Below are 26,802 nucleotides of genomic sequence, written 5' to 3'. Positions count from 1 at the left end.
TGCCGCCAGGGTAAGGGAGAGCGTGGGTTGAGCTTGGGCTCATCTTAACCCGAGCCCTGGGTTGGCCCAGGCCACAACCCTTTCCTCACAGGAGCGAAAGGCTGCAAGACAACTGCAAGCATTAGAACAGCACCACCATGGCCTGGCCAGGCCAGCACAGCCAAGCAGCACAGCTGGGACAGGGCAGCGCAGCCAAAGGCACATCCAGGAGGGAGCCCCACAGCCATCAGCCCTGCTAGGCTGCAGCTCCAGGTGAGCAAGCAGCAGGTTAAGGGAAGCAAGGAGTTAGATGGGCTTCCTAAAGCAGCAGGCAGGTGTGCACCCACCACACACACACCCTCTCCAACCCACCAGACCCATCTGGATGACCTGACTGGGGCCCCACGAGTGAAGAGGGTTGTGCTTAGAAACTCTGCAAGGATAGATGGTGGGAGGAAAGGCAGCAGACACAGGCATCCTCCAGCACAGACGTAACTAGAAATATGAGGATGAGCCCCTGATAACCCAGTGAGGCACCGTATCAAGACTTCTTACTGCCTCGTCTTTTTTCCAATAAGGCTCTGAGGTGCAGGCCGTTTTATTTCCACGTTACAGATAAGGAACCTGCAGCTCTGAGAGGTTAAATTTCACACTCTTGAAGGCAGTGTATCTGGGATTTAAACTCAGATCTGTCTTGCCTCTGACCCCATGCTCTTAATATGTTATGCTGAGACTCAGGAAGCACTACATCCCCAACACAGTTCCTTGCTGTCACGATTTCCCCATCACCCCACTCCCACCCTCACAGACCTGACTTCCGACTCTGCCCTTCTTCCTGGCTCGGCGCTGAGGCAAGGCCCACTGCACATCTTGGGGACTTTCTACTCCCCCCACCCCAGGCCATGTTCTTCCACCCACTCTTCTCATTTCTTTGGGCCCCAGACTCAGGGGCCCCTGCCTGGTCTCAACAGCACCTCCAATTGACCCCCCACCCCTAGCAGAGGCCATGCTCCCAGAGCTTACTACCATGGGCAGCTGGGCCGGGCTGACAGCTGTGGTGGGGGTCCCTGAGGGGCTTCAGGACGAGCCAGGGAGACGGAAGCCAGAATGTGCCTCCCTCACACTTACTGGCTGAGGAGCAGAGAGAAGGCTGGGGCTGCATGCCTGCAGAGGGGGCTGTTCTGTCCCGGGAGCTCCGTCCTTCAGGCACCAAGCTGCCATTCCCAGTGCGGAGCGGGGCAGCTAACCAGCCAGGGCAGGGCAGGGCAGGGCAAGGCAGAGCAGCCAAAACAAACAGAACAAGGCAGGTGAGCGAGCAAGCCGGACAGGACCCGAGCCCATGGCGCTGCAGAGCCGGGGCAAGGGGACGCCTCGCCTCGGGCTGCTGTGGACACTGGACCACATCCCACGCCGCCGCCTCTGCCAGAGAGGCCTCCCAGCTGAGGGCACCAGGCAGGTGCCCAGACCTGGGCCGTGGCTTCCAGACGAGCCTTACAACAGCCTGTCCAAGGACCCCTGCTCCCGGGGAAGATGTTCCAAGGGGCCAGGCCACAGGGTCCAGAGCCCAGCAGTGATGGCGCCTCCTATGTTGCCAGCAGTGCTGGAATCGAACTGATCTGACCTCACTCACAGGGGCCTGGAGCTACTATGATTCACTTCCTCGTAGCTTTCTGCTATTTTTTTGGTTCCAAAACGTTTGATGCCCCCTTGCCACCCAGGGCATGCTCTCCCAGCTCTGTCCTACAGTGTTCCTCTGTCTTTTCTGATGGCCTGGCCCAAAGCCACTTATGGAATTCAGGCAAAGGGAGCAATTCCAGGAGGCCCAACAAAAGAGCAGGACAGAGATTCCCAGGGGTCCGGCCTGCCATGCCCTCCCACCCCCCTGGCACTCTAGCCAGGCCCACGCTTAGGCGAGTGGTCCTTACAGGCCCACCAGGACACGACCAAATGTGGCCTCACAGTTGTCAGATTGGTTCCAACTCCATCATTCAGGCCAAGATCTTAGGACTAGAGTGACCAACTCATCCCAGTGTTCCCAGGACTATCTGGGTTTTATATTTATTTATATATATATATATATATTTTTTTTTTTTTTTTGAGACGGAGTCTTGCTCAGTCCCCCAGGCTGGAGTGCAGTGGCGCGATCTCAGCTCACGGCAAGCTCCGCCTCCCGGGTTCATGCCATTCTCCTGCCTCAGCCTCCCAAGCAGCTGGGACTACAGGCGCCTGCCGCCACACCCGGCTAATTTTTTGCATTTTTAGTAGAGACGGAGTTTCACCGTGTTAGCCAGGATGGTCTCGATCTCCTGACCTCACGATCCACCCGCCTGGGCCTCCCAAAGTGCTGGGATTACAGGCGTGAGCCACCGCACCCGGCCTTTTTTTTTTTTTTTTTTTCTTTTTGAGACAGAGTCTCATTCTGTCACCCAGACTGGAGTGCAGTGGTGTGATCTTGGCTCACTGCAACCTCCACCTCCCGGGTTCAAGCATTTTCATGGCTCAGCCTCCCGAGTAGCTGGGATTATAGGACCCTGCCACCATGACCGGCCTTTTTTTTTTTTTTTTTTTTTTTTTGAGAAGTTTTGCTCTTGTTGCCTAGGCTGGAATGCAATGGGGCGATCTTAGCTCATTGCACCCTCCACCTCCCAGGTTCAAGCGAATTCTCCCACCTCAGCCTCCCAAGTACCTGGGATTACAGGTACCTGCTACCACACCTGGCTAATTTTTTATATTTTTAGTAGAGATGGGGTTTCACCATGTTGGCCAGGCTGGTCTTGAACTCCTGACCTTCAGGTGATCCACCCATCTTGGTCTCCCAAAGTGTTGGGATTACAGGCGGGAGCCACTAGGCCCGGCCTTTTTTTGTAGTTTTAGTAGAGATGGGGTTTCAGCATGTTGGCCAGGCTGGTTTCGAACTCCTGACCTCAAGTGATCTGCTTGCCTCGGCCTCCCAAAGTGCTGGGATTACAGGTATCAGTCACCTCACCTGGCCTATTTATTTGTTCCTAAAATTTTTTTTTCCTTTCTTTTCTTTTTTTTTCTTTTAATAGAGACAAAGTCTTGCTATGTTGCCCAGGCTGGCCTCAAACTCCTGGCCTCAAGCAATCCTCCTGCCCTGGCCCTCCCAAAGTTCTGGGATTACAGGTGTGAGCCAGCACTCCTGGCCCATCACAGTCTTAAAACCAAAAGTTCTGTGTCCGGGGAAAACCAGGATGATTGGTCACTCTATTTATGACTCATGACACTTGTGGGCTACTTTGGCAGGGACTTAGGGTACCCCTGTTCTGGGATGGCACATCATTATCAGCGACAGGAACAGTTCTCTGAGCCCTGGCCCCTGGAGAATCTCTAGCTTAGCTATTTTAGACTTGGGGTCAAAGAAGAGAAGCCTCTTGCCCAGCTCAGCAACACCACACAGGGGCCTCATATCTTGGCTTGTGGAAAGTAGCTTTTATACCAAGCCCTCTCCTAGGGGCATAGGAGCCAGCATTCCCAGTTCTGGGAGCAGAAAAGGCGGGTGCCCCATTGGAGCCCAGGTACCTGGGTCACTGCTGGAGTCCTTCCCCCTCCAAGGGCCAGCACCTACCTTTGAGGTCCTCATCTTCTGTGGTGGTGTTGCAGCTCTCTGTGGAGCCCTGTAGGCCAAAAAGAATATGTTTCTATATGCTCCATCCCTTGGAAGCCAGAGGAGCAAAGCAGAACGAAAGCAGAGTTTGTGCTCCTACAAGAGGTGCAAGGAGACCATGGAAGGTTCTGCTTCCACCCTGGCTGTCTGACTCTTCCCAAATCTCCGCCCTAGTCTTCCCCCACTTGGTAAATGCCCCTAATTAGACCAGTTATTCAGGCTAAAACCTGGTGTCATCCTCAATCCTTTTCTTTTTCCCTTATATTCGGATTGCCCAATCTAAAAATAAAATCTTTTGGTTCTGCCTCCAAAGTAAATCCCATGTCTTACCTCTTCACTTCCAATACACAGCTACAACCTGACTCCAGGCCACCAGCATCTCACACCTGAACCACGATAACAGCTTCATGGTCTCCTTAACTTCCCCAAGATTTTTTTTTTTTTTTTTTGAAACAGAGTTTTGCTCTTGTTGCCCAGGCCAGAGTGCAGTGGCATGATCTTGGCTCACTGCAACCTCTACCTCCTGGGTTCAAGTGATTCTCCTGTCTCAGCCTCCCGAGTAGCTGGGATTACAGGCGCCTGCCACCACGCCTGGCTAATTTTTTTATTTTTATTAGAGACAGAGTTTCTTCATATTGGCCAGGCTGGTCTCGAGCTCCTGACCTCCACTGATCCACCTGCCTCGGCCTTCCAAAGTGCAGGGATTACAGGTGTGAGCCACCGTGCCTGGCCCTCCCTAGAGTTCTTGATCATGATGTGGCCAGAGTGATGTGTTAAAGTGTCAGATAGATTCTATTACTCCCAACAGCTTCTCCTTGCTGCTGGAAGAAAATGCAAACTCCTACAAGGGCCTCTGTAGCAGGCCCTGCTGCTTCTCCAACCTCATCACTCTCCCAGGTTCTCCCCGTGTCACTTCCCTCTTCCCTCTGCTTGATTACACATGCCACACCTGAGCTTCAGTTCCTTCTGCCTAGGGCACTCAGCCTCAGAGTTGGCCTGGTTGCCTCCTTCCCCCACCCACCATTCAGTTTTTCGCTCAGATATCACCTCCTGAAAGAGGCCTCCTCCTGACTACTTAATTCAAGGCCCTGTTCTCTCTCTCTCTCTACTTTGGTGGGGTTTTTCTGTTTTCATTTTTTAGATGGAGTCTTGCTCTGTTGCCCAGGCTGAAGTGCAGTGGCACGATTTCAGCTCACTGCAACCTCCGCCTCCGAGGTTCAAGCGATTCTCCTGCCTCAGCCTCCCAGGCAGCTGGGATTACAGGGATGTACCACCATCCCCAACTAATTTTTGTATCTTTAGTAGAGATGGGGTTTTCCCATGTTGGCCAGGCTGGTTCTGAACTCCTGACCTCAAGTGATCCGCCCGCCTTGGCCTCTCAAAGTGCTAGGATTACAGGTGTGAGCCACTGCACCTGGCCTTCTCTCTACTTTGTGCCATTTTCTTCAGACTACCTATTGACATTAGATTTTATCTTATTTATGTCTTTGAGAGACTAAGTCTCACTCCGTAGCCCAGGCTGGAGTGCAGTGGCATGATCTCAGCTCACTGCAACCTCTGCCTCCCAGGCTCAAGCGATTATCGTGCCTCAGCCTCCCAAGTAGCTGGGACTACAGGCACGCACCACCACACCTGGCTACCTTTTTGTATTTTAGTAGAGACGAGGTTTCACCATGTTGCCCAGGGTGGTCTCGAACTCCTGAGCTCAGGCGATCTGCCCACACCTTGGCCTCCCAAAGTGTGAGAATTACAGGTGTGAGCCACAGTGCCCGGCCTATTTTATCTGTTTGCTTATTGGTTTTTTATCTGCCTCCCATCCCACCCACCGTTTGAACAGGTAATTTGTCTTGTCACCTCTCTAAACCAGAGCCATGGATGGTATCCAAGCTTAACAGATTGGTTCAGGAATGCCGGTGAAAACACCAAGGGCACAAAGGGGCCAGGCCACGGAGAATGCTCCAGGGTCTAGAGATGCTCTTGCCTGTTTTTCAGTGAACGTTTACTCTCATTTAAACTTCCAACATATGGAGGAAGATTCTATTATTATCATCCCCAATTTGCAGATACAGGATACTAAGGTGCAGGGGCAGGATTCAGACCAGGTCTGTCTGACTGCAAAGCCTGGGCTCCATAAGGTAGAACGCCCTTCCTCAGAATGGAGCAACTATGAGCACAGGCTACCTTCAGCTGAGCCTCTGCAAACGCCTTGGCCTCAGGGTGCAGCCTGTAGACCCCTGGGACCCAGCCCACCTGTCTCCTGCTGACCTGGAAAGCAGGAGACAGGCTCAGGAGCCACTCACCTTGATCCCATCTGTAGCGTTGTGTACCACAGTGGTTTGTGGCTCCTGTGAGAGAAGATGAAAATTACCCTTCCAACTTGGGAACAGACTATGGCTCTTCCCTGAGGAGCCCCACCTGCACCCCAGGACCCCCACAGACCCTGTGATGACCACTGAGGCCTGCCCACCAGCTATCTCCAGAAGACAAAATGTCCGGCTCAGCTGGGGTCCCAGGCAGCTGGGATAGCCCTGGATTTTGGCAGCAGCACTGGCTGGTAAGAAAGAGAGGCCTGGCAGGTGCAGGTGCCCAGGAGGCTGAGACAGCAAGGGCCCCTGTCCCTGATTCCTGTCAGTTCTGAGGGCTTTTTCCACATGGGGTTCCCACGGGGCAGGTACACTGGAGGAGCTGTGGGACTGAGGGCACAGGCCGGGCCCTGCCACAGTGTTCATCACAGGGTGTACACTGGGGAGAAGAATGAGGTCTCCCAGAAAGAGCCAGGACAGGAATCCCCCTTGGCAAGCTGAGCCCAGAGAGCCGCCCGCTGCGCCCGCCTTCTGCCTTCCCTAGTTCCTGGCCCCACACCGCCACGTCAGGTGGCACGAGGGTCCGCAGGAAGGAGGGGAGTAGCAGGCACCATCACTCCTCCCTCTTTCCCAGTCACCCCTTGCTGACTCTCTATTTAGCCACCACTAGCAGAGGGAGCTCCAAGAGCACACAGAACCCCTGGAGGAGCCCAGAGAGAACTCAGCTAGCACGAGGCACTCCAGGAGCCTGGAGACCTCAGCACCATCCAGAGGTGGGGCCCCAGCCCTCTTTCCTGTTTCTGGCTTTGCAAAGGAGAGACTGAGGCAGGTTTTACAAGGAGGCCTCCAAGAACTGATGTTCAGGTCCCAAGAAAGCTCCTACCCTCTCCTTTCCTAAGCAACTCACCTTCCCAGCCCCCACAGCAGACCCACTGAGGGTCCTGGGCTGGGCCTGGGAGGTTCAGCTGAGAGCCCTGATCACTCTTCCCCCAACCAGCGAAAGGAGCACGAGCAGGAGCAGCAGTTCTGCCATGCGGGACGGAGTGCGGCCAGGCGGGACAATGAAGGGGAAGGGGCATACAGGGCTGCACACAAAGCAGTCTGCTCTATGGGGACCAAGAAAGGAACAGGCCCAGGAGGTCAGGGAGGGGGCACAAGAGGAGGAAGAGGGAAGGGGCAGGAGGCAGCCGGGGGCAGAGGCAGAGAAGCTGTAGTCAGGAGGTACCATGGCCGTCTGCAAGGGCGCGGGCTCTTGGGCTGGGCTTACGAGACTGTTTTTGTTGTTGCTCTGTGGCTGAGACAAGAAAACAGATGGTTTAGTTCCTCCAGAGTCCCCAAGGCCACTCAGGTTCAACTCCCAGACCTCCCTTGCCCCCTGGCCTGGCCTGGAGGAGGTAGGCCTGAGGTGGCCTCCATACGCTGTGCAGATGGGAGCGATGGCTGGAGAGATGATCGGAGGAAGTATTTGTGGGACCCAGAGACCTAGCTCTTGGGGCACCCTTAAGGCGGGACAAGCCCAAAGCCTTGTTTTAAAGTATCTCTCCAGAAATCTCTGCTTATGCCAGGTGCCATGTCATTGCACAATGCACACCTGACCCAAAGAAGTTCAAGATCTTCCTCCCACCATACAGGGAAAGGGGGGGGGTAATTTACAAGAAAGCAGAACAAAATTCAGAAACTCTGGTCCCCTATCTGTGGGCAGTCTCCTGCTGCCCTTTCAACCCAGCACCTTTATTTCCTTCTTACAACACCAGCTCGAAGCCTGAAACAAAGAGAAAGGAGAAAAGAAAGTATGCCTGGCCTAAGAGATGGTATCCAGAGGATGGGGGTGGAAGTCCATTTCAGACCAAAATGCATTCACTGACCTCAGGGAGCAGAGTCAGGGCTGTGCTGTTCACCTTTTTGCCTGACAAATCTTAGGCCTGATCGGCTAGAAGTAAGGGCAGTATTCCGGTGAGGGGCAGGTGAAACCCAGAGGGGCTGTGGCTGTAGTCCCAGAATCTGGCTTCCAGCACAGAGTAGGCCACACACAGGCCAACATTCCCAACAGCACCATGACCACCAGGGATACTCCTTGCCTTTCAAAACTACATGGTGGTGGCCGGGCACGCTGGCTTACACCTGTAATCCCAGCACTTTGGGAGGCCAAGGCGGGTGGATCACCTGAGGTCAGGAGTTCAAGACCAGCCTGGCCAACATGATGAAACCCCATCCCTACTAAAAATACAAAAATTAGCCAGGCGCGGTGGTGCATGCCTGTAATCCCAGCTACTCGGGAGGCTGAGGCAAGAGAATTGCTTGAACCCAGGAGGCGGAGGCTGCAGTGAGCCAAATTGCACCACTGCACTCCAGCCTGGGCGACAGAGCAAGACTCCATCTTAAAAAAACAAAAACAAACAAACAAAAACATTACACAGAGCGGCACAACAAGGGAGGGGCAAGGGGAAGATGGAAGGAAGGAAGGAGGCTGATCTCCAGGGCAGGGAGCCATATCCATGTGATATTCTCTGCCTCTGATAAGTTCCCTAACCAGCATACTCAATCTCACTGAGTTCCAGTGGGGTTGGGGGCCACTGAGAAGCAGCCTGATGCCTGCAAATTCTTCAATAGGAGGTGGGACAAATGTGTGGCTACCATCCCTGCACAGGGCACAGATGATACACTGACAGCTAGAATGTGTGTCTTCTCTTCTAGGACATACACAGAAAGCATCCTACTTCTTGCCTGGAGGCCTCTTGGACCAGACCTGAAGCCATCCACTGCCAGCTTGCTATCAATGGCTCAGACATCCCCAAACCCAGGGTTAGGCATGGAACCTCAAGCCAGGCACCAAGTGACTCCCTGAACAAGACTCCACAGACTGTGGCAGGCTAGAGAAGAGGGGTCCCAGGAGTAGTGAGACGGTGCTCTAAACTCATAGGAGCTCTGCTGTCTCCATTCCCACCAAGAAGCAGCAAAGCCCACCTAGCTCAGTGAATGATGCTGACCTGTTTGGGGTTGGTTAGAGAGGGCTGCCCTACCTGTAAATCCCAGCTGAGGCCAAGACCCTCACAGGGGGCAAAGACTCCAGGGTGCCCATAAAACCTGCAGAGGGCTGGAATGTCACCCAAGTGGCCCCACCTCTGGTTTTTTTTTTTTTTTTTGAGACGGGGTCTTGCTGTCGCCCAGGCTGGAGTGCAGTGACACGATCTCAGCTCACTGCAAGCTCTGCCTCCTGGGTTCACACCATTCTCCTGCCTCAGCCTCCCAAGTAGCTGGGACTACAGGCGCCTGCCACCATGCCCAGCTAATTTTTTGTACTTTTAGTAGAGACGAGGTTTCACCATGTTAGCCAGGATGGTCTCGATCTCCTGACCTCGTGATCCGCCTGCCTCGGCCTCCCAAAGTGCTGGGATTACAGGCGTGAGCCACCACGCCCGGCCCCCACCTCTGGTTTTAATGGATGGTTTCATAATGACTCAGGCTGCTGTGTTGCCCTTGGTGCCCAGTGTACTGTGAGAAAGATGAGTTAGCTGTTCCCCTGAGGGTTGGGTGGGCAGGATGAACCAATGGGCACAGCTGGAGAATGGGATTTGCATGGGGGCAGAGCCAGGAGAGCAAGACTCACAAGTGGGAGCCTGCAACCAGCTCTTCTGCCCACCACACAGTTGCCCTCCAGCTGCCAGTCTGTAGGAAGCAGCTGCTCATGCCTGGGAAGCAGGGCCTCTCCTTCTGGGTGACAGCGAGTGAGGGTCTCTCCCTTGCTTGCCCCAGGTCCCTACCAGCTTCACATCCTACCCTGGGCTGCTGGGGGCTGTCCAAACTCCACAGCAGGGGGTGCCATACCACCCCTTCCAATGCCCACTTTTTAGGCCACTGGGTGACCTTGGGCAATGGCCCCCGCCTGGCAGGACAGGCCACACCTGCCCACACAGCACAGACATGCAGTGAGGATGAGTGAGGCACACGCACGTGGCAGAACGGGTTTGCGTGGCTGGCAGGCGGGCACAGGCAGCATGGAGTGGGCGATGGGTGGGCAGGCAAGGCTCACCATTAGGTGCACGCTGGAACTCGACTTCCTTTTCTGGACACACCACAGCAAGAGGGAAAGAGAAGGGGAAAGAGGAGGTAAGAAGAGAAGCACAGAGACGCTGCAGGTTAGCGCACCAGCATGGGCTCTGCATCGGGGAGAAAAGAGCGGAGGGAGACCCGGAGTCCAGCACCAGAGGGTTAAACAGCACATGGACTGACAGGCACTCATACCCTCCAGACCCTGGGAGGGAAGAACTCTTTTTGCAGTCAGGTTCATACGCAGATTTAGTCTTCTGAGATGTCTCAGCCTTGCTCAGAAAAAGCCTCTTAAGGAGATTAAGTCACAAGTCTGTGAGAGGAAGTATCATTTCGCTACAAATTTACAGGTCTGGGTTCATAGGGTTAGCTCACCCTGTAATGTTATTTATTTTCTCTTATTACTAGAACTGTCTGAAATTCAAGTGAGCAGCCACCAGGGAAAAAGCAAAAGCTACTATAGGCTGTCCTCAGCTTTAATAAAATTTGACTTCTGACTTCGCTGCACCTCTACTATGCTTTTTAGATAAAGATGCTGAGCTTTGAAAATCACCTAGCAGTTAAATGTTGGCCTTCCTTTGTCGGTATAGCCACGCTTGTTTACAGTATTTGAATTTTTTATAGCATTTTCCAATTCGTGGGAAATGGAAACAAAGGAGTGCCAGTGATTAAAACTACAGTGATCATAAAAATGCAGGGATGTAAGCCACAAGGAATGTTGAAAGCAGTGATTCCTCAGCCTCAACTCAATGCTCACGAACTTTACGTTCACATGTGAAACAGACGCATCAAGATGAAGACCACGCGGAACGCTAAAAATATATCCCAGAAGACTGCGTCTAAAAGGTGAAGGGTAATTGTGAATGTCGTCATTAGCTCACTGGGGGCAAGGTCCCCCCAGAATATGTCTATCTTTCAACTTTTGCACATACATTTAACAATGTCCAGCAAACACTGAGGGCTGTTTCAGGTACAGTAAACACAGCTGATAAACTGCTCCTGCTCTCAAGGGGCCAGCATTCTTTAGAAGGCATTTTCAAGGATTATTATTATAATCAATGAAAGAGGCTACAAATATTGACAATGGTCCATAATTTAGAATTAGATCTAAAGGAAAAGAAAAACCTAAATATAGTTAAGCCTCTTTTACACTGGCCTTTTATTTATTTATTTATTTATTTTTTAATGGAGTCTCGCTCTGTTGCCTAGGTTGGAGTGCGGTGGCGTGATCTCGGCTCACTGCAACCTCCGCCTCCTGGGTTCAAGCAATTCTCCTGCCTTAGCCTCCTGAGTAGCTGGGATTACAGGTGCCCACCACCACGCCCCGCTAATTTTTTGTATTTTTAGTAGAGACCGGGTTTCGCCATGTTGGCCAGGCTGGTCTCAAACTCCTGACCTCAGGTGATCCACCCGTCTCGGCCTCCCAAAGTGCTGGGATTACAGGCGTGAGCCACCGCGCCCGGCCTTACAGTGGCCTTTTAAATATGCTCAAATATGAGATTTTACTTCTAAGATTATCCCTCAAAAAGAGAGAGTTCCCTTATATTCATATATATAACATAGGTAGCTCTGTGTGTGTGTGTGTGTGTGTGTGTGTGTGTATCTCCTTATCCCTTTACCCAACTAAAGTGTTACTGCTTTCAGGAAGGTTCTTATCTTATGTCTCTTTAGAATTTCCACAGTACCTAGCAACATGCCTTATAGTTAGCATACAGGCCACGATCGATCGTTTGCTGAGTAAGCTGGGTTTGCGGACGTTGGTTTTCCCCAGGCTAAAGAAGAGCATAGGTTTCTAACTTGCACTGAATCACAGCAGCAAGAACTCTATGGAGGCACTCACTCACCAGGCCCAGGCTTGGTTCTGGTGATTTTCAGGGCCCTGTTGTCAAAGGCCATTGCAGGATCTTGACTTAAAGCAGATTTTTGACTAATGGGGAATAAGTTCTCAGCCTTCTCCTGGCTGGCTCTCTTTTTCCTAAATTGTCCTGCATGAGAACCTGAGATCACCTTTTTCCAAAGACTGTTTCTCAGGTTAGTGAACATTTTTCAATTTCCTTGTCCATCCTTTCAGGGATTTGCCCTTAGCCATGCATAGCTGGGCTCCTTCTGAACCAGCACACTACCACATTGTCTAAATGTGAAGTCTTTTTATTATTTTTTTTAGAGATAAGGTCTTGCTCTATTGCTCAGGCTGAAGTACTGGCATGATCACGGCTCACTGTAGTCTCAACCTCCTGGGCTCAAGGGATCCTCCCGCTTCAGCCTCTTGAGTAGCTAGGACTACAGGTGCACACCACCATGCCTGGCTAAATGCCAGATGATTTCTAAAGAATCATATCTCACTTTTACTTAAAAACTGTATATTTATTTAAAATTTTAAGCTGGAAAAGGGTTCAAACCTCTTTCCCATACTTAATTTAAACAAAATAATTCAAATAGTACTTAGGGAAATAACTTTCTTTTTTAAAGATAGGATGGCCATTCTGGCCTTGGGACTAGCAGAAGGCACGAGTTGTCCTACCCTCTCAGGATCTGAGAGTTTGTGGCCTCTTCAGTCTTATCCTCACAAGTGGCTCTTACTCTTCCACAGACCCTGGGGCACTGGCATCCACCTTCAAAGAAATCTAAATAGAAGCCAAGTCCCCCAAATCAAGAGCACAAGATAGACTAGCTGCTCAAACCAACGCTAGTATTTCGAACATCTTGCAGAAAGCTTCTGAACAGTTAAAAAGAAATTGCTCTATGGACACTTAAGCGGTAGGAATTGAGGAGGGGGAGCTGGGAAGGGAAGATGGGATCTAAAAGAAGAATCCATGATGCTGAAAGCTCAAGACCGTCTGAGCTACTTCACAGGCCTCCCTCATAACATTGATCAAAACCTTGACTTTCAGGAGAGCCTGGAAAGGTCAGACTCTTTTGCTTTGTCCTCTCCTTTTCATTTGTCACCCCTTTGATGCAGCCACAACATCAGTTGTTATTTACCTGTTTCATATTATAAAAGGACTGCAGCCACAACACAAGCAATTTGGAAAACAGAAGGGGCATGGGAAAACCACTCATACTCCTAGCAAAATCTTCCAGTCTGTTTAAAAAATGCAGTCAGCCGGGTGTGGTGGTTCACGCCTGTAATCCCAGCACTTTGGGAGGCCAAGGCAGGTGGATCACGAGGTCAGGAGACCGAGACCAGCCTGGCCAACATAGCAAAACCCCGTCTCTACTAAAAATACAAAAATTAGACGGGTATGGTGGCACGTGCCTGTAGTCCCAGCTACTTGGGAGGCTGAGGTTGGAGAATTGTTTGAACCTGGGAGGCGGAGATTGCAGTGAGCCAAGACCGCACCATTGCACTCCAGCCTGGGTGAGAGTGAGACTCCGTCAAAAAAAAAAAAAAAACCCACAAAAAACAAAAAGAAAGCAATCTTTTAAGATATCATTATAGGCCAGGCGTGGTGGCTCATGCTTATAACCCCAGCACTTTGGGAGGTCGAGGCGGGCAGATCACCTGAGCTCAGGAGTTCAAGACTAGCCTGGGCAACATGGTGAAACCCCGTCTCTACTAAAAACACAAAAATCAGCTGGGCGTGATGGCACATGCCCATATTCCCAGCTACTCAGGAGGCTGAGGTGGGAGAATCACTTGAGTCCAGGAGGTGGAGGTAGAAGCGAGCCGAGATCACACCACTATGCTCCAGCCTAGGGGACAGAGTGAGACCCTGTCTCAAAAAACAACAAAAAAAAAGATATCGTTATAACATACAATAATACAAGCATATGCCCTATCTCTTTTCTTTTTTTTTTTTTTTTAATTGAGATGGAGTCTTGCTTATGTTACCTAGGCTAGACCTCCTGGGTTCAAGCAATTCTCCCACCTCAGCCTCACAAGTAGCTGGGATTAACAGGCATGAGCTGTCACACCTGGTATTATGCTTTACTTTAAAAAAAATAGTATTTTTTAAAAAATTCTGATAACAGTAGTGCACAATCTAGATGAAAAATGTAGGATACAGAAAAATGTATAAGAAAAAAAGTTTCTCAAATTCCCATCACCTGGTGAAGTTACTGTTGACACTTCAGTGGGCTTTCTTCCAGTCCTTTTTTTATCCACATATTATATACTGAATAAATATCTACAAACACGTTTCTTCAAACCAAATTTAGATGATAATGTATGTACTCCTTTATTTATTTTATTTTTTGAGACAGAATCTTGCTCTGTCACCAGGCTAGAGTGCAGTGGCACGATCTTGGCTCACTGCAACCTCCAACTCCCTAGTTTAAGCGATTCTCCTGCCTCAGCCTTCTGAGTAGCTGGGATTACAGGCAAGTGCCACCATGCCTAGCTAATTTTTGTACTTTTAGTAGAAACAGGGTTTCACCATGTTGGCCAGGCTGGTCTTGATCTTCTGACCTCGTGATCCGCCCACCTTGGGCTCCCAAAGTGCTGGGATTACAGGTGTGAGCCACGGTGCCTGGCTTGTCTGTACTCCTTTATATGCCACTTCCTTCACTTAATATAAAACATTTCTGCCCTTTTTCACTTAAACATCCCTATAGTCATGAAAATTAATATTTTTTAATAGTTTATTACATAGATTTCCCATAATTATTTAGTCATTTATTGGCTTTTAAAAGATCTTTTTATTTTTAAATTTAAAAACATTTTTAAGAGTTGGGGGTCTCACTATGATGCCCAGCTGGCCTCAAATTCCTGGGCTCAAGCAATTCTCTCCTGCCACAGCCTCCTGAGTAGCTGGGACTACAGGTATGCACCACTGTGGCTGGCTCCTTACTGGCTTTTCAAATTGTCTCCAATCTCTTTTTTCTTCTTCTTCTTTTTTTTTTTTTTTAAACAGAGCCTCATTCTGTAACACAGGCTGGAGTGCAGTGGTGTGATCCTGGCTCACTGTAACCTCAACCTCCTGGGCTCAAGTAATCTTCCCACCTCAGTCTCCCAAGTAGCTGGGACTACAGGCACGTTCCACCAAGCTCGGCTTTTTTTTTTTTTTTTTTTTTTTTTTTTTAGAGATGGGGTCTCACTACATTTCCCAGGCTGGTCTCAACTCCTGGGTTCAAGCAATCCTCCCAACTTGGCCTCACAAAGTGCTAGGATTACAGGCATAAGCCACTGTGCCCAGCCTTCAATCTTTTCAGTTATAAATAATGTCATGTTCAACATTTTTCTGCTTTTAGCTTTTCCCTATTTTGAATTATTTCTTTAGGAAAAACTCCCAGAAGTAGAATTAACAGGGTAAAAGAGGTAGAAGCATTTTTATGGTTTTGACATGCAGGCTGTTTTAGAAAGGACCATTCTGGTTTTCACTACCATCACTAGCTAAAGAGTCCAAAAATGGCACCTTGTTTCAATTTGCATTTCTCTGATACTAGTGAGGCTAGAAAGTTTTCCACATTTGTTATCCAGTTCTACTTTCTCGTTTTCAGGTTGTCAGTTTATTTTCTTTGATCATCTATCTACTGTTTTTTGTTTGTTTGTTTTGAGATGGAGTCTTGCTCTGTCCCCCAATCTGGAGTGCAGTGGCGTGATCTTGGCTCACGGCAACCTCTGCCTCCCAGGTTCAAGTGATTCTCCTACCTCAGCCTCCTGAGTAGCTGGGACTATAGGCATGTGCCACCACACCCAGCTAATTTTTGTATTTTTAGTAGAGACGGGGTTTCACTATGTTGGCCAGGCTGGTCTTGAACTCCTGGCCTTGAGTGATCGGCCCGCCTCGGCCTCCCAAAGTTCTGGGATTACAGGTATGAGCCACCGTGCCCAGCCTCTACTGGGTTTTAAGAGGAATTATTTGTTACAGAAACTCTTTCAATAAAAATATCAACCCCTCCCATCACAACTGCTATGAATATGCGGTTGGCCTTTTAATTTTGGGTAGTCACTAGCCTCTGGTTCCCACCATAATATTGAAGCTCTTTTCTCAAAAGAATGTGGCATAAAACTTATTTACTGAGCACATATCAGGGTCAGACACATAATACATTGCAGGGCTAGGTTCCCCACACATGTCCTCATTTAGAGCCTTTACCTAATGATGTGTCTGCCCAGCCCTCATCCTCATGGTTCCTGGAAGAGCTGCTGCTGCTGCTGCTACACGTCTGTTTTTCCCCTACCTCTCTGTCCTGCCTCCGTTTCTTTGCCGACTCTTGTTCCAGCCCTTTCTTAAGACATAACCCCGAAATTTTGCCTTTACCAGACTCTCAAACCTTCATGTGCTTTGGATGCATGAAAGTGTTGTTAAAATTCACAGATTCTGCCTCCCAGCCAAGGCCTCCAGAATATGAATTCCAAGCTGGGCCCTGGATGTGCATGGTTTGAGCTGGCTCCTTGGGCTAATCTTACATGGCTGCACATGACCTTCATCTTTGAGACCAGTAGTGATCTAGAAAGGTTGGCTGGAAACTTGTTCTGTAATGGTGCCTGTATCCATCCTCTCCCCTCCACCTCAGCAGTCACTGCTTTATTTCAGGTCTCATTTTACGCAATTGCTCTTCCCTTCAGCCATAAAGAAGATACTGAAGTTCCCAGAATCATCATGCTGTTTCAACCTCGTGTATCTTCACATGCACTCTTCCCTCTGCCTGGACTATCCCTCCCCTCCTGTTTGCTCCTTAACCCAGCAAAATCCAGCTACTCCCTCAAGCTCAATTCCTGGGCTGTCTCCTTCCGGAAGATTCCTGTCCTGGTTTGGATGTTTATCTGTCTGCTCCCCCAGCACCTGCCGGGTGCACACCTCCCTGAGACCTTAGCAGACTGCAGAGAACCAGTAGCTGCCTTGTGTCTCTCCCACTGTGAACACTTTAAAAGGTAGATTAAGTTTTGCCTTCCCAACTCCCAGGGGCATGGCAGGTATCTTTTTTTTGGTTGTTTATTTTTTGAGACAGGGTTTCACTCTGTCACCCAGGCTGGAGAGTGGAGTAGCTTGATCTTGGCTCACTGCAGGCTCAAATTCCCTGGGCTTAGGCAATTCTCTCACCTCAGCCTCCCAAGTAGCTGTGACTACAGGTACACATCACTATGCCCAGTTAATTTTTTTTTTTCCCCCACAGACAAGGTTTGGCCTAGGCTGGTCTCGAACTCCTGGACTCAAACAATCCTCTTGCCTCAGCATCCCAAAATGCTGGGATTACAGGAGTGAAGCCACCGCACCCGGCTTGCCAAATCATTTCTATCAGCACTCTCACCATAGCTTCCCTCCTCCATAGCCTACGGTATTTCCCATGGTCTGACACAGAAACTTCCAATTCTGCCTGATAAGACTGATCCAACCATATTTTTGACATCCCTCTACCACACACCCTGTGTTCTCATTGGGCAGAGAACATCAATATGTATAGGAGAACCCACACACATATAATTTGTTGTTTTTAAGTTACAGAAATGGCATGTTCTTTTCTTTTCTCTTTTCTTTATTTTCAGATGGAGTCTTGCTCTGTTGCCCAGGCTGGAGTGCAATGGCACAACCTTGGCTCACTACAACCTCCGCCTCCCGGGTTCAAGCCATTCTCCTGCCTCAGCCTCCCGAGTAGCTGGGATTATAGGCACTGGCCATTATGACTGGCTAATTATTGTATTTTTGTAGAGACGGAGTTTCACCAGGTTGGCCAGGCTGGTCTTGAACTCTTGACCTCAGGTGATCCACCTGCCTTGGCCTCCCAAAGTGCTGGGATTACCGGAGTGAGCCACGAAGCCTGGCACATATTCTTAATTTAAAGAAAACATATAGCAGAAAGTAAAACTGCAAAGTGAGTCTCACCTATGTCCCTGCAGCTTTCTCCAGTAAGCTCTCTCCTATGAGCTTCCTGGACTAAACCATCTCACGTGGGTCCACTAGCAGCGCTCAGCTGACTCCAGGGCACGGCCCCCTTCCTATGGCGACTGAAAGCCACACCCGCTCTTACACCTCTGTTATGTACCCCTCAGAACAGAATGCTGCATGGACCTCTGACGGACAGGTACTTATTAAACACTCTCTCCAACTAAACCTGCCCCTTTTCCTCACCTGGCTCCATCCATCTAGCTCAGGGGCAGAGCTTGGGGATTGCACGATGCCCCCAGCTCCATGTCAGAGGGTGTGCGCGGAGCCCAAGCTCTCCTGCAAGGAGTGGAAGGACAGAGAAGCAGGCATGCAGAGAATAAGGGAAAGAGGAGGGAGTGGGGAGGGAACGGGGCGCGTGTGTGTATCTCAGCTGTGGACGCAAGATCTTGGGAAAAGGTCCAGTGAAAATCTAGTCTAGAGTGTAAGTTGGGAGGCTTCAAGACAGCATGAGCTCCTACCCAATGCCCTAGCCCCAGGATCCTTTCTGTCCCCAAAGCATCTACAGAATGTCTTGGGCCCTGTGGGTAGCCCCAGCCACCTCTCCTCTACCTTGGCCAAGCAGCCATTCCCAGCAGGGCTCCTGGTGAGTCCCAGGTCCCTCCTCTTGCCCCAGTCCCATGGGAAAAGCTCCCTCACCCAGTGGGAACAAGCCGTGATCCACCATGGCCCTTGCCTTTTCCTGAGGAGCCTATGCATCAAGAAAGCTCGAGGCTCTGGCACTCAGTGGGATCTGAAAGTGTTGTAGAGAGAAGGAAAAAGACCAAAAGGAGAGTGGTTTCAGGTTCCAAGTCCCATACCCTGCCTAAATCACTCAGTCAAACTTGGCTTTCACTTGATTAAAAGGGTTTGTGATAAAAAGGAAAAAAAGAAAGATAACCAAATGACCTAAAAAACCCAGAGTCAAGCCCTGGAGATGAAGCATCCGTGTGGAAGTCAGGTTCCGGATTCAGCTCTGGTATAAACTATGATTTGGATCACTTCCCCTGAGTCATTCCCATCCAGCTAGGGCCAGGAAAAATACCTCCCTACTTCCCTCTCAGGCCAGCGAAACCTTCTGTTCTGAGCACAAAGGCATCTGGTTTAAAGCAGACTAGCAAGGATAGGAAGATTCCCTGGGAAAGGCGGAACCAGGTGCCAAGAATTCCCATAGTGACTGCGGGGATAAAGAGGTCAGTCTGTTCAGAGGCTGGAGACACTTACCTTGACACCGCCGTCCGACTTCTTGTTCAATAGGCTTTTGGCAGCTGTGAAAACAAAGAGGAAAATCAAGTCTCCTGCACTGTACCCTCTCCCCCACCTGAAGTCCGGCAGCCAGATCCACAAGAGAGTGCTGTGTCTGACAAGGGGGCCAAGGATCTCCCGAAACCCCCGAAAGAGGCACTTCCTGTAGCCTCTTGGCAAGAAGGCGATCTCAAGTGGCGTCAGAGCCCTCAGGGTGGCACCTCAGGATCTTCTCTGCAGGAAAGAAGGCATGGATGCACGGCACTTAGAGGAGAAACCATGCTCAGTACTGGAGCTGCCTGGGACACTGGGGACTCTGCCTTAGACAGCTTCCACCCAGGCCTGGAAGCAGAGTGCCAGGGTGAAAGGGTGAGGGCTCCATCCCTAGGTGCCATGGCAGTTCTCTGGATGGCCAAACTGCAAGGATGCAAGACATCTCCTGAGTGTTCTCAAGAAGCAGAGTGTCACAGTTCACACAGGAGACCAGAGGACAGACAGACACAGATACAGAAACCAGGACCACCTACAGGAGGGTTTTGCCAGGGGGTTGAAGCCTTCACTGGGCAGGTCCTCACCAGGTTCACTGGGTCCTAGCTGCCACCCTTTTCCCCAGTGTCCATTCTCTGGACCCGTGAGCAGGAAGGACTGGGCAGAATAATGAGCTGTCAAACAGATTCTAGCCAGGCATGGGGTGACGCTCCAGGCTGATGAGCTCTGTGCCAGAAGGCTGGTGATACCAGCTGGCCACAAAAGGCCAAACGAAGGCAGCAGACAGTGGGAAGGAGAGTCTGGGAGGCACAGGGAGATGGAATCAGCCCAACTGTCTGATCCACCTGCACTGCCTGCCTTGGGTTTTTATCTTGGTTCCACCACTTGCCAGCTGTGTGACCTTTGGTGAGTTACTTAACCTCTCTGAGCCTCAATTTCTTTATCTATAAAATGGGATAAAGTAGGGTCGACATCACAGAACAGTGGTGGGAATCTAGTGGGATTATGCATGAAAATCACTTAGCAGAGTACCTGGCATATAGCAAGTACTCAGTAAGTGTCCACCATCGTTGTCACTATTGCTGCCACCCTCCTGCCCTTTGGGTAGCCATTCCTCCCCAAGCTGTGTTCCGTCTCTCTCCAGTGAGACTAGGGGTCCTCCCATTACAAGAATTCTGGCTCCAGAAAAAGGTCTTTGATCTTATGTTGTGCTGGGTTTGAATGTTGTTTTTTAAATGTGTTGACTCCTGTGCCTGACCTACCACTGTCTAAGTGCTTTCCATTCACCAGCCAGCTCTCAACACTGGTTGCCCATTAGGATCACCTGGGAGCTTAAAAAAGCATATAACCTATCCTATCCCCAAGGCTCTGATTTTATTGTCTGGGGTGGGCTCCTGGCATTAAGACTTCTTATGAGCTCCCAGGTAACAGCTGTACTGCACAGGCAGGGCTGAGAGCCTTCGACAGGGTGATCTTAAGAACCACCATGTAATTTATCATCCCCGTTGGGGAGGTGAGGACACTAAGGCTGGGAGAGCTGATGTGACTCACTCAGGGTGTGGCAAGGCTAGGATCTGAACCCAGGAACAGCTGGCTCTGAGGCTTCTGCACTCTGGAGCCTTTCAGACCTGGAGGCCTGAAAGCGCCAGACTTCACAATTTTGAGGGGCGCAGCTCCTCCGTGGGGTCTTAAACAGTGCTGTGGAAGTCTAGTCCTAGCACCAGGCAGCTCAGGGCAATGCCCAGCACTGTCTCTGAGGGCCCACTGTCGGCTGCGACCCTCCCAGGGCGTCGGGCTCTTGGCAAGTTTCCCGCTGCCCGGCTCCACGCCCCCAGGCTACTGCCCCCTGAATTGGCAAGCGCCCAGCATGCATGGCTGGTTAGGGGGCTCCGTAACAACAATGCGCTTGCAGATGCCAAGTTAGGTAGTCCATCCGGCATGCCCATCTCAGCCCGCAAGCATGGGACTCGCCTCCCTGGTGAGTGGGCCTGGCATGCTGGCCCTCCTGGTGGGGTGGCAGGGGGCCGAGGCAGGCGGTCGGGGAGGACTCATGCCACGTACCTTGCCCGGCCAGGCCGGCGGCGCTCGCGGCAGGCGAGGCGGGGGCGGAGCTCTGCCTGCCAACTGAGGGGATACAGTCTCTCAGTGCACAGAGCCCCGCAAAGCCACAGGGCCGTCAGCAGCGAGCATGCCCCAGCGCAAGGTGCAGCCCAGGCGGCGTGGCCAAGCCAGCCGAGCTGGGGGAGCAGAGCGCCGAGGGCAGGCCGAGGAGGCAGGCACAGCCAGCCCTGCAGCAGTCTGGGAGCCTGGGAGGACCGGGCTGGGCCAGGGCATAGGGAACACTGCATCCCCACCAGATGGAGAGGGCAGCAGTGCCTGTCTCATGACCCCCTCAGGGGAGGGTCCATGGTGAAGTGCTTGAGCCGGTGAGAGGCAGGTGCCCCTTCTCAGGTAGCCCGGCCCTAGCTTAAGGCTGTCATGAAAAGCCCTCCCTTTTAGTCCTTCCCTCTTTAGAAGCTAAATGAGCCCACAATGAGTGAGCCGGGGGCGCAGAGCAGCCCTCTCCCCTCTCTACATCCCACACACTAGAGGGACTGGTGTGTGAGACCCAGGGAGGGTCTGTGGCCCTTGTGCAACTAAGTTTACTGGCGGGCCCCAGCTCCATGCCCCCCAGCCCCTCAGAGACACAGGTCCCTGTCTTAAGGGAGGTAACCGGGAGAGGCAGCATTTTCAGTCTGTGTGTCGCAGTGTGCTGAGGGAGAAGGTACCCAAGAGATAAGCCCCAGAAAGAAAACAAAGGCTGCTGAAGCAATACACTCTGGAGGCCCCGATTCGCTGTTAGCCAAACTGCTAGAGTCCAGGCTGAGCCACATCTCCTATTGGGGGTCAACTCAAAAAACAGCCCTAGGGAAATATATCGGTGCCCTTCCTTCTTGATTGCATCCATAGACACCTCTTTCTGCAGAAGCTTCCGGACAGACTCTGTCCTCACCTGTCCCAGAGTCAGGGCAGAAGAGGACATCCTGGAATGCTTGCGGCATTGTTTGTCTCCTCTGACCCAAGGCAAAGTGAGCTCAAAGGCCAGTCTAGGTCTGGCCAATAAGAACACGAGGCGCTATAGGGATGAATAAAATGCTTTGTCCTAACACTCGATTTCCTGAAACCAGGATGCCAGTTTCCTGAAATGGAGGGGGAGGCTGACATGGAGGCCCGGGGCCACAAGACAGGGCCCTTGCTATTGACTGGCCGGGCTAAAAGAAAAGCAGCATTCTGACTTCACATTTCTTCAACTTAGAGGGGAGAGAGGACAGAGCTTCGCTCTAGGGGCAGCACAGAAATGCCTTTAAATGTCCTCTGGAAAGGCTCGTAGACCCAAAAAGTAGAAGCTGCGTCATTAAAGCACAAGAAGCAGGGCGTGGGACTACAGTTGCAACTCCACCGGAGGCAGCCAGCCACGCTTCCCCGTTCCCATCTGCGAGAGGTGGATCCAGACCACAGTATGCCCGTCGTGGATACCCACGACACAAGATCAAGCCCCAAACCAGTGTCAAAGGAGGCCTGAGGCAGGGTACCACCAGCCCGGGCTTACTATCCAGCCCTGGCCTTCCAGAGCTCCATGGCTCTCAGGCTACACCACCAAGCCCTAGGCCTCCCTGCCTGCAGCATCCTCACAGCCAAGGCCCTTGGGGTTACCTGGAGCCAGTGCAGGTGAGCCCATCAGGACGGATACTCAGAAGCGGCTCCCACTGAGTGGTGGTTTAGGCTCCCACACAACCCCCTTTCCATGGTGGTGCAGAGGGGAAGCAAGGGAGGGAGTCTTATTATGGGAAGGAGAAGGGGTGTCTTGAACCAAAACAGTGAGGCAAGGGATTAGAGGGAGGGAGGACCGGGGGAGATGGCAAGCTGGGCAGAGCCCTCTCTGTCTTCAGTCTCGACATTAATCTATTCCTCACAAAAAAGCCACTGTGCTTCCCAATTGAAGGCAAACAATAATAGGGGCTGGGGTAAGGGTGGGGGCAAGAGGGGAGTGGAGTGTCTTGCATCTTAAAAAGAAATGTCAAGTGTGATTTACAAATTATTGGTCCCACCTCTCCCAATTCTTCATGCAAATTTAAGCAAGTTCCCTTCCCTCTCTCCTGCTGGTCTTTATTTCTTCACTTTTATAGCTAGCATCATAGGGAATATTTTAAGCACAAGTCGCCGCAAAAGGTTTAAACATCTGGAATAATTTCTATTAGTCATCTCCACTTGGGCAAAATGAAGTAAGAGATCGTCCCAGCAGGCAAATGAATGGTGGCAATTTGGCAGTTGAGAAGACTCGCTGTACCTCATCTCTCTTTTCTTCCCCCAGCACATTCTCCAAGATCCTAGAGTGGCTACAATCTGTAAAGTGCTGAGAGTCTTCAGAGAGTTAAATAAGAATCCAGAGAAACAAGGTACATAGCAAGGTGGGCAGGCTACTCCTTGGGAAGTTCTAGAAAATAGAATTCACAAATGTGAGTCCAGCCCCTGAATCTCAGGAGCAGGACTCAGCAGCAGCAGCAGCAGCAGCCCCTCAAAACAGGATCCTCACTCGCCCTGGTCAAGGTGTGGCCCAGGACGCCGAGGAAACCCAGCGGTGCCTGGGATGGCAACAGCCCATTCCTGACCCACTCACCTCGGCATAATCAAAGTGCACAGCTGGGAAAACATACCTGAGAAGTTCCTGGAGACAAGCATGGTTGTGAGGATGGCACCCTGGGGAAAGAGGAAGGTCCTGTGAATTCACTGAGACCCTAGAAAAGGGCAGGCTGGTCTTAGGCAAAGGCAGGTCCAGGATAGAGCCTGAAGACATCAGGCCTCTGGGCCCCCTCCCCTGTGACATGTACAACCTTCAGAGCCCAGCTCCAGCCAGGAGGGGAGCTTCCTTCTGTAATGGGGCAGGAGCCACACTTGTGCAAGGCATGATGTCAAGGAGGCTGGCAGCCCAGAAATGACACTCACCTTCAGTTTTCTCCGGGCGTTGAACTTGCGCAAACACTCCACAGTCTCCTGACGATGCATCATGGATGCCACCGTGGATCGTTGCTAGAAACCAAACAGACAGGCTGTGAGCCCCAGCCCAGATCCTCTGCCCCTCCCACAGTCCTGGTACCAACACCATGTCCAGGACAGGGTCATGCACTCAGCCACCCCAGAGTTGCTCTGAAGATGAAATGGGGTCACAGATAACACTTTTAGAATAAAAGCACTACCCCAAACTCAAGGTTACAAAGGACAACATGAACGTGAGAACGCCGTAACTGATGCTAGACGGGCTGCTGAGAGCACGTCCTATTCTTCCTTGGGAAACGGAGGCTATGGAACAGAAGAGTGCTATGGAACAGAAGAGTACCCTGGGGGCTGTGATCCTCATTCAGTTACTCCTTAGGCAGCTGCTTACTGAGCACCTACTGCGTTCCAGATGCTCAGCAGCGAGAGAACGGCAGGGTTCCTGCTCTCTACAGAGGACGTTCCTTCCTTCCAAGAGCCCCTCTCAACACACACCCAGCAAGGTCCTGAATGAAGCCGTGATCCCAGAAGCTAAGGATCGTCACCTTGAAGCATCAATTCTTTTCATCATTCTGGATGGAATTTTTTTTTTTTTTTTTTTCCAACGGAGTCTCACTTTGTCATTCAGGCTGGAGTGCAGTGATGTGATCTCGGCTCGCCGTAGCCTCCGCCTCCCAGGTTCTCCTGTCTTGGCCTTCTGAGTAGCTGGGATTACAGGCACATCCTACCACACCCAGCTAATTTTTGCATTTTTAGTAGAGATGGGGTTGGCCATGTTGGCCAGGCTGGTGGTCTTGAACTCCTGACCTCAAGTGATCCGCTCGCTCACTTCGGCCTCCCAGAGTGCTGGGATTACAGGTGTAAGCCACCGTGCCCGGCCTTTTTTGGATGGAAATTTGTCTTCAATGAATTTACTGCTAACTTCCTGGCCTCCTTAAACAGAGTCCATGGGACATAGTCTACATTTCCTCGATGACTCAGTTGTCAATACCAGCATCAATTATTATGTAATTTCAGAATATAGTGATGTCCTCAGGGGCTCAAGATACACAGGACTGTAGAGGGTAGGGCCTGCAAAAATGACCCCAGAACAGAATACTTCCCCCATTCTTGGGTGCCTGTTTCAGGTTGCTTGCCCTCTCCCCTTGCTGTTGCTGTCTTCACCAGCCTGTCAGAAAAACAAATCCTGGCACCTGCAGCCAGGTACCCACACCACCACGGGGCCTCCTCGTGATCCTTTCCCTCACCCTTGGCCCACTCTTTCCAGGTCCGGAGGCAACTCTCCCCACCTTCTCTACCTTCCCCAAGTCTCTCATTTTGCCTCCTCCTTGGTGTAAATTTCTCCAAAAGCAAAATGAGAGATCATCAGCAAGAACCCCTTTCAGCTCAGACTCCCACTCAGAAAGTGATTTTCACCTGCCTCCACCCTAACAGGAGTCTCAGGGGGATCATGCCTCATGCCTGGGGTGGACCCCCTGCCCTTGGCTCAGGAGCTCCCTCTCTTTTTCTGCTACCCAAACCTTTGCTTCCCCAATTAGCCAGGATCTTCAACTCTTTTCCTTTGGACTAGATTCTTCTCTATAAATTATAGTTAAGCCTCTCCTTAAATTAAAAAAAAAATTTTTTTTTGAAACAGCATCTCACTCTGTTGCCCAGGCTAGGGTGCGGTAGCACAGTCATGGCTTATTGCAGCCTGCAACTCTCTAGGCTCAGGTGATTCTCTCATCTCAGCCTCCCAAGTAGCTAATTTTAAAAATTTTTTTGTAGAGATGGGGTTTTGCCATGTTGCCCAGGCTGGTCTCAAACTCCTGGGCTCAAGTGATCTACCCACCTTGGCTTCCCAAAGTGCCGGGGACTACAGGTGTGAGCCACCACGCCTTGCCAATATAATCTTTAAAAAGAATTTTTTTTTTAAGAGGCAGAGTCTCCCTCTGTCACCCAGGCTGGAGTGCAGTGTCATGATCTTGGCTCATTGCAACCTCCACCTCCTGGGTTCTAGTGATTCTCATGCCTCAGCCTCCCAAGTAGCTGGGATTATAGGTGTGTACCAACATACCCAGCTAATTTTTTATATTTTTCATAGAGATGGGGTTTCACTATGTTGGCCAGGCTGGTCTCGAACTCCTGGCCTCAAGTGATCTGCCCGTCTTGGCCTCCCAAAGTGCTGGGATTACAGGTGTGAGCCTTACATTAAAAGCTCCCCCAGCCCATCCTAATCGAAGTAGCACCATTTATTTCCCACCTCACTGCCTAGCTCCCCATGCCCCTCCTCACCTTCACTCCCTCTTTGTCTCACTGAAAACAGGCTTCCATCTTTCTCTCCACTGTCTCAGTGAAATGATGAAACAATGGCATCTAATGGTCAGAGCCAGGGGATTCTTCCCCAACTTAATCAGGGACTCTTCTGCATCTGATTCCTGACGTTCCCTTACTGAGACCCCCTGTTTCTTAGTTTCTGGGTCTTCTGGAAGGTCTCACTCTCATTGTCCTTTGCTGGGCCCCCTAACTCTCCCTGTCATTTAAATGCTGGTGTGTTGTGGCCGTCTCGTCTCTACTACAGCAATACAAGCTCACCGTTAAGAACTCAACCAGCATAGGCACAGGCCCATCTATAGCATAGGAAGAGGCTATTTCTACAGCCTCACTACCAACTGCACAGAAATGACTACAACCTGGATTTCCAATTTTTAGCTTCTTTTCTAATCTCTAGGACCATATTTCTAACCACCCACTGGATGTGTCTGGCTGGAGGTTGCCAGACACCATACTCAGTAGGCAC

The 26,802-nt window shown here is 51.0% G+C and overlaps 1 protein-coding gene across 45 annotated transcripts in view; it reads right to left on the bottom strand.

The window, feature by feature from the left end:
- The window catches only part of CAMK2G (calcium/calmodulin dependent protein kinase II gamma), a 62,914-nt gene that overhangs the window by 6,549 nt on the left and 29,563 nt on the right, over positions 1-26,802 (bottom strand). For 4 of the 45 annotated variants that reach the window (XR_013397707.1, XM_015147260.3, XM_028853415.2 and 1 more), the window contains exons 11-16: positions 23,976-24,059; positions 23,687-23,729; positions 18,984-19,027; positions 7,133-7,201; positions 5,905-5,949; positions 3,566-3,614 (exon numbers count right to left, since the gene is read on the bottom strand). Coding sequence is in view for 33 of the 45 variants with exons in the window: in XM_015147260.3 (XP_015002746.1) it covers positions 3,566-3,614; positions 5,905-5,949; positions 7,133-7,201; positions 18,984-19,027; positions 23,687-23,729; positions 23,976-24,059 (334 nt within the window). In the remaining 12 variants the exon portion in view is untranslated. 45 annotated transcript variants of the gene reach the window in all.

This window comes from Macaca mulatta, chromosome 9 (assembly GCF_049350105.2).
Source record: "Macaca mulatta isolate MMU2019108-1 chromosome 9, T2T-MMU8v2.0, whole genome shotgun sequence".
Lineage (NCBI taxonomy): Eukaryota > Metazoa > Chordata > Mammalia > Primates > Cercopithecidae > Macaca > Macaca mulatta.
This window is presented reverse-complemented; position numbering and strand designations above follow the sequence as displayed.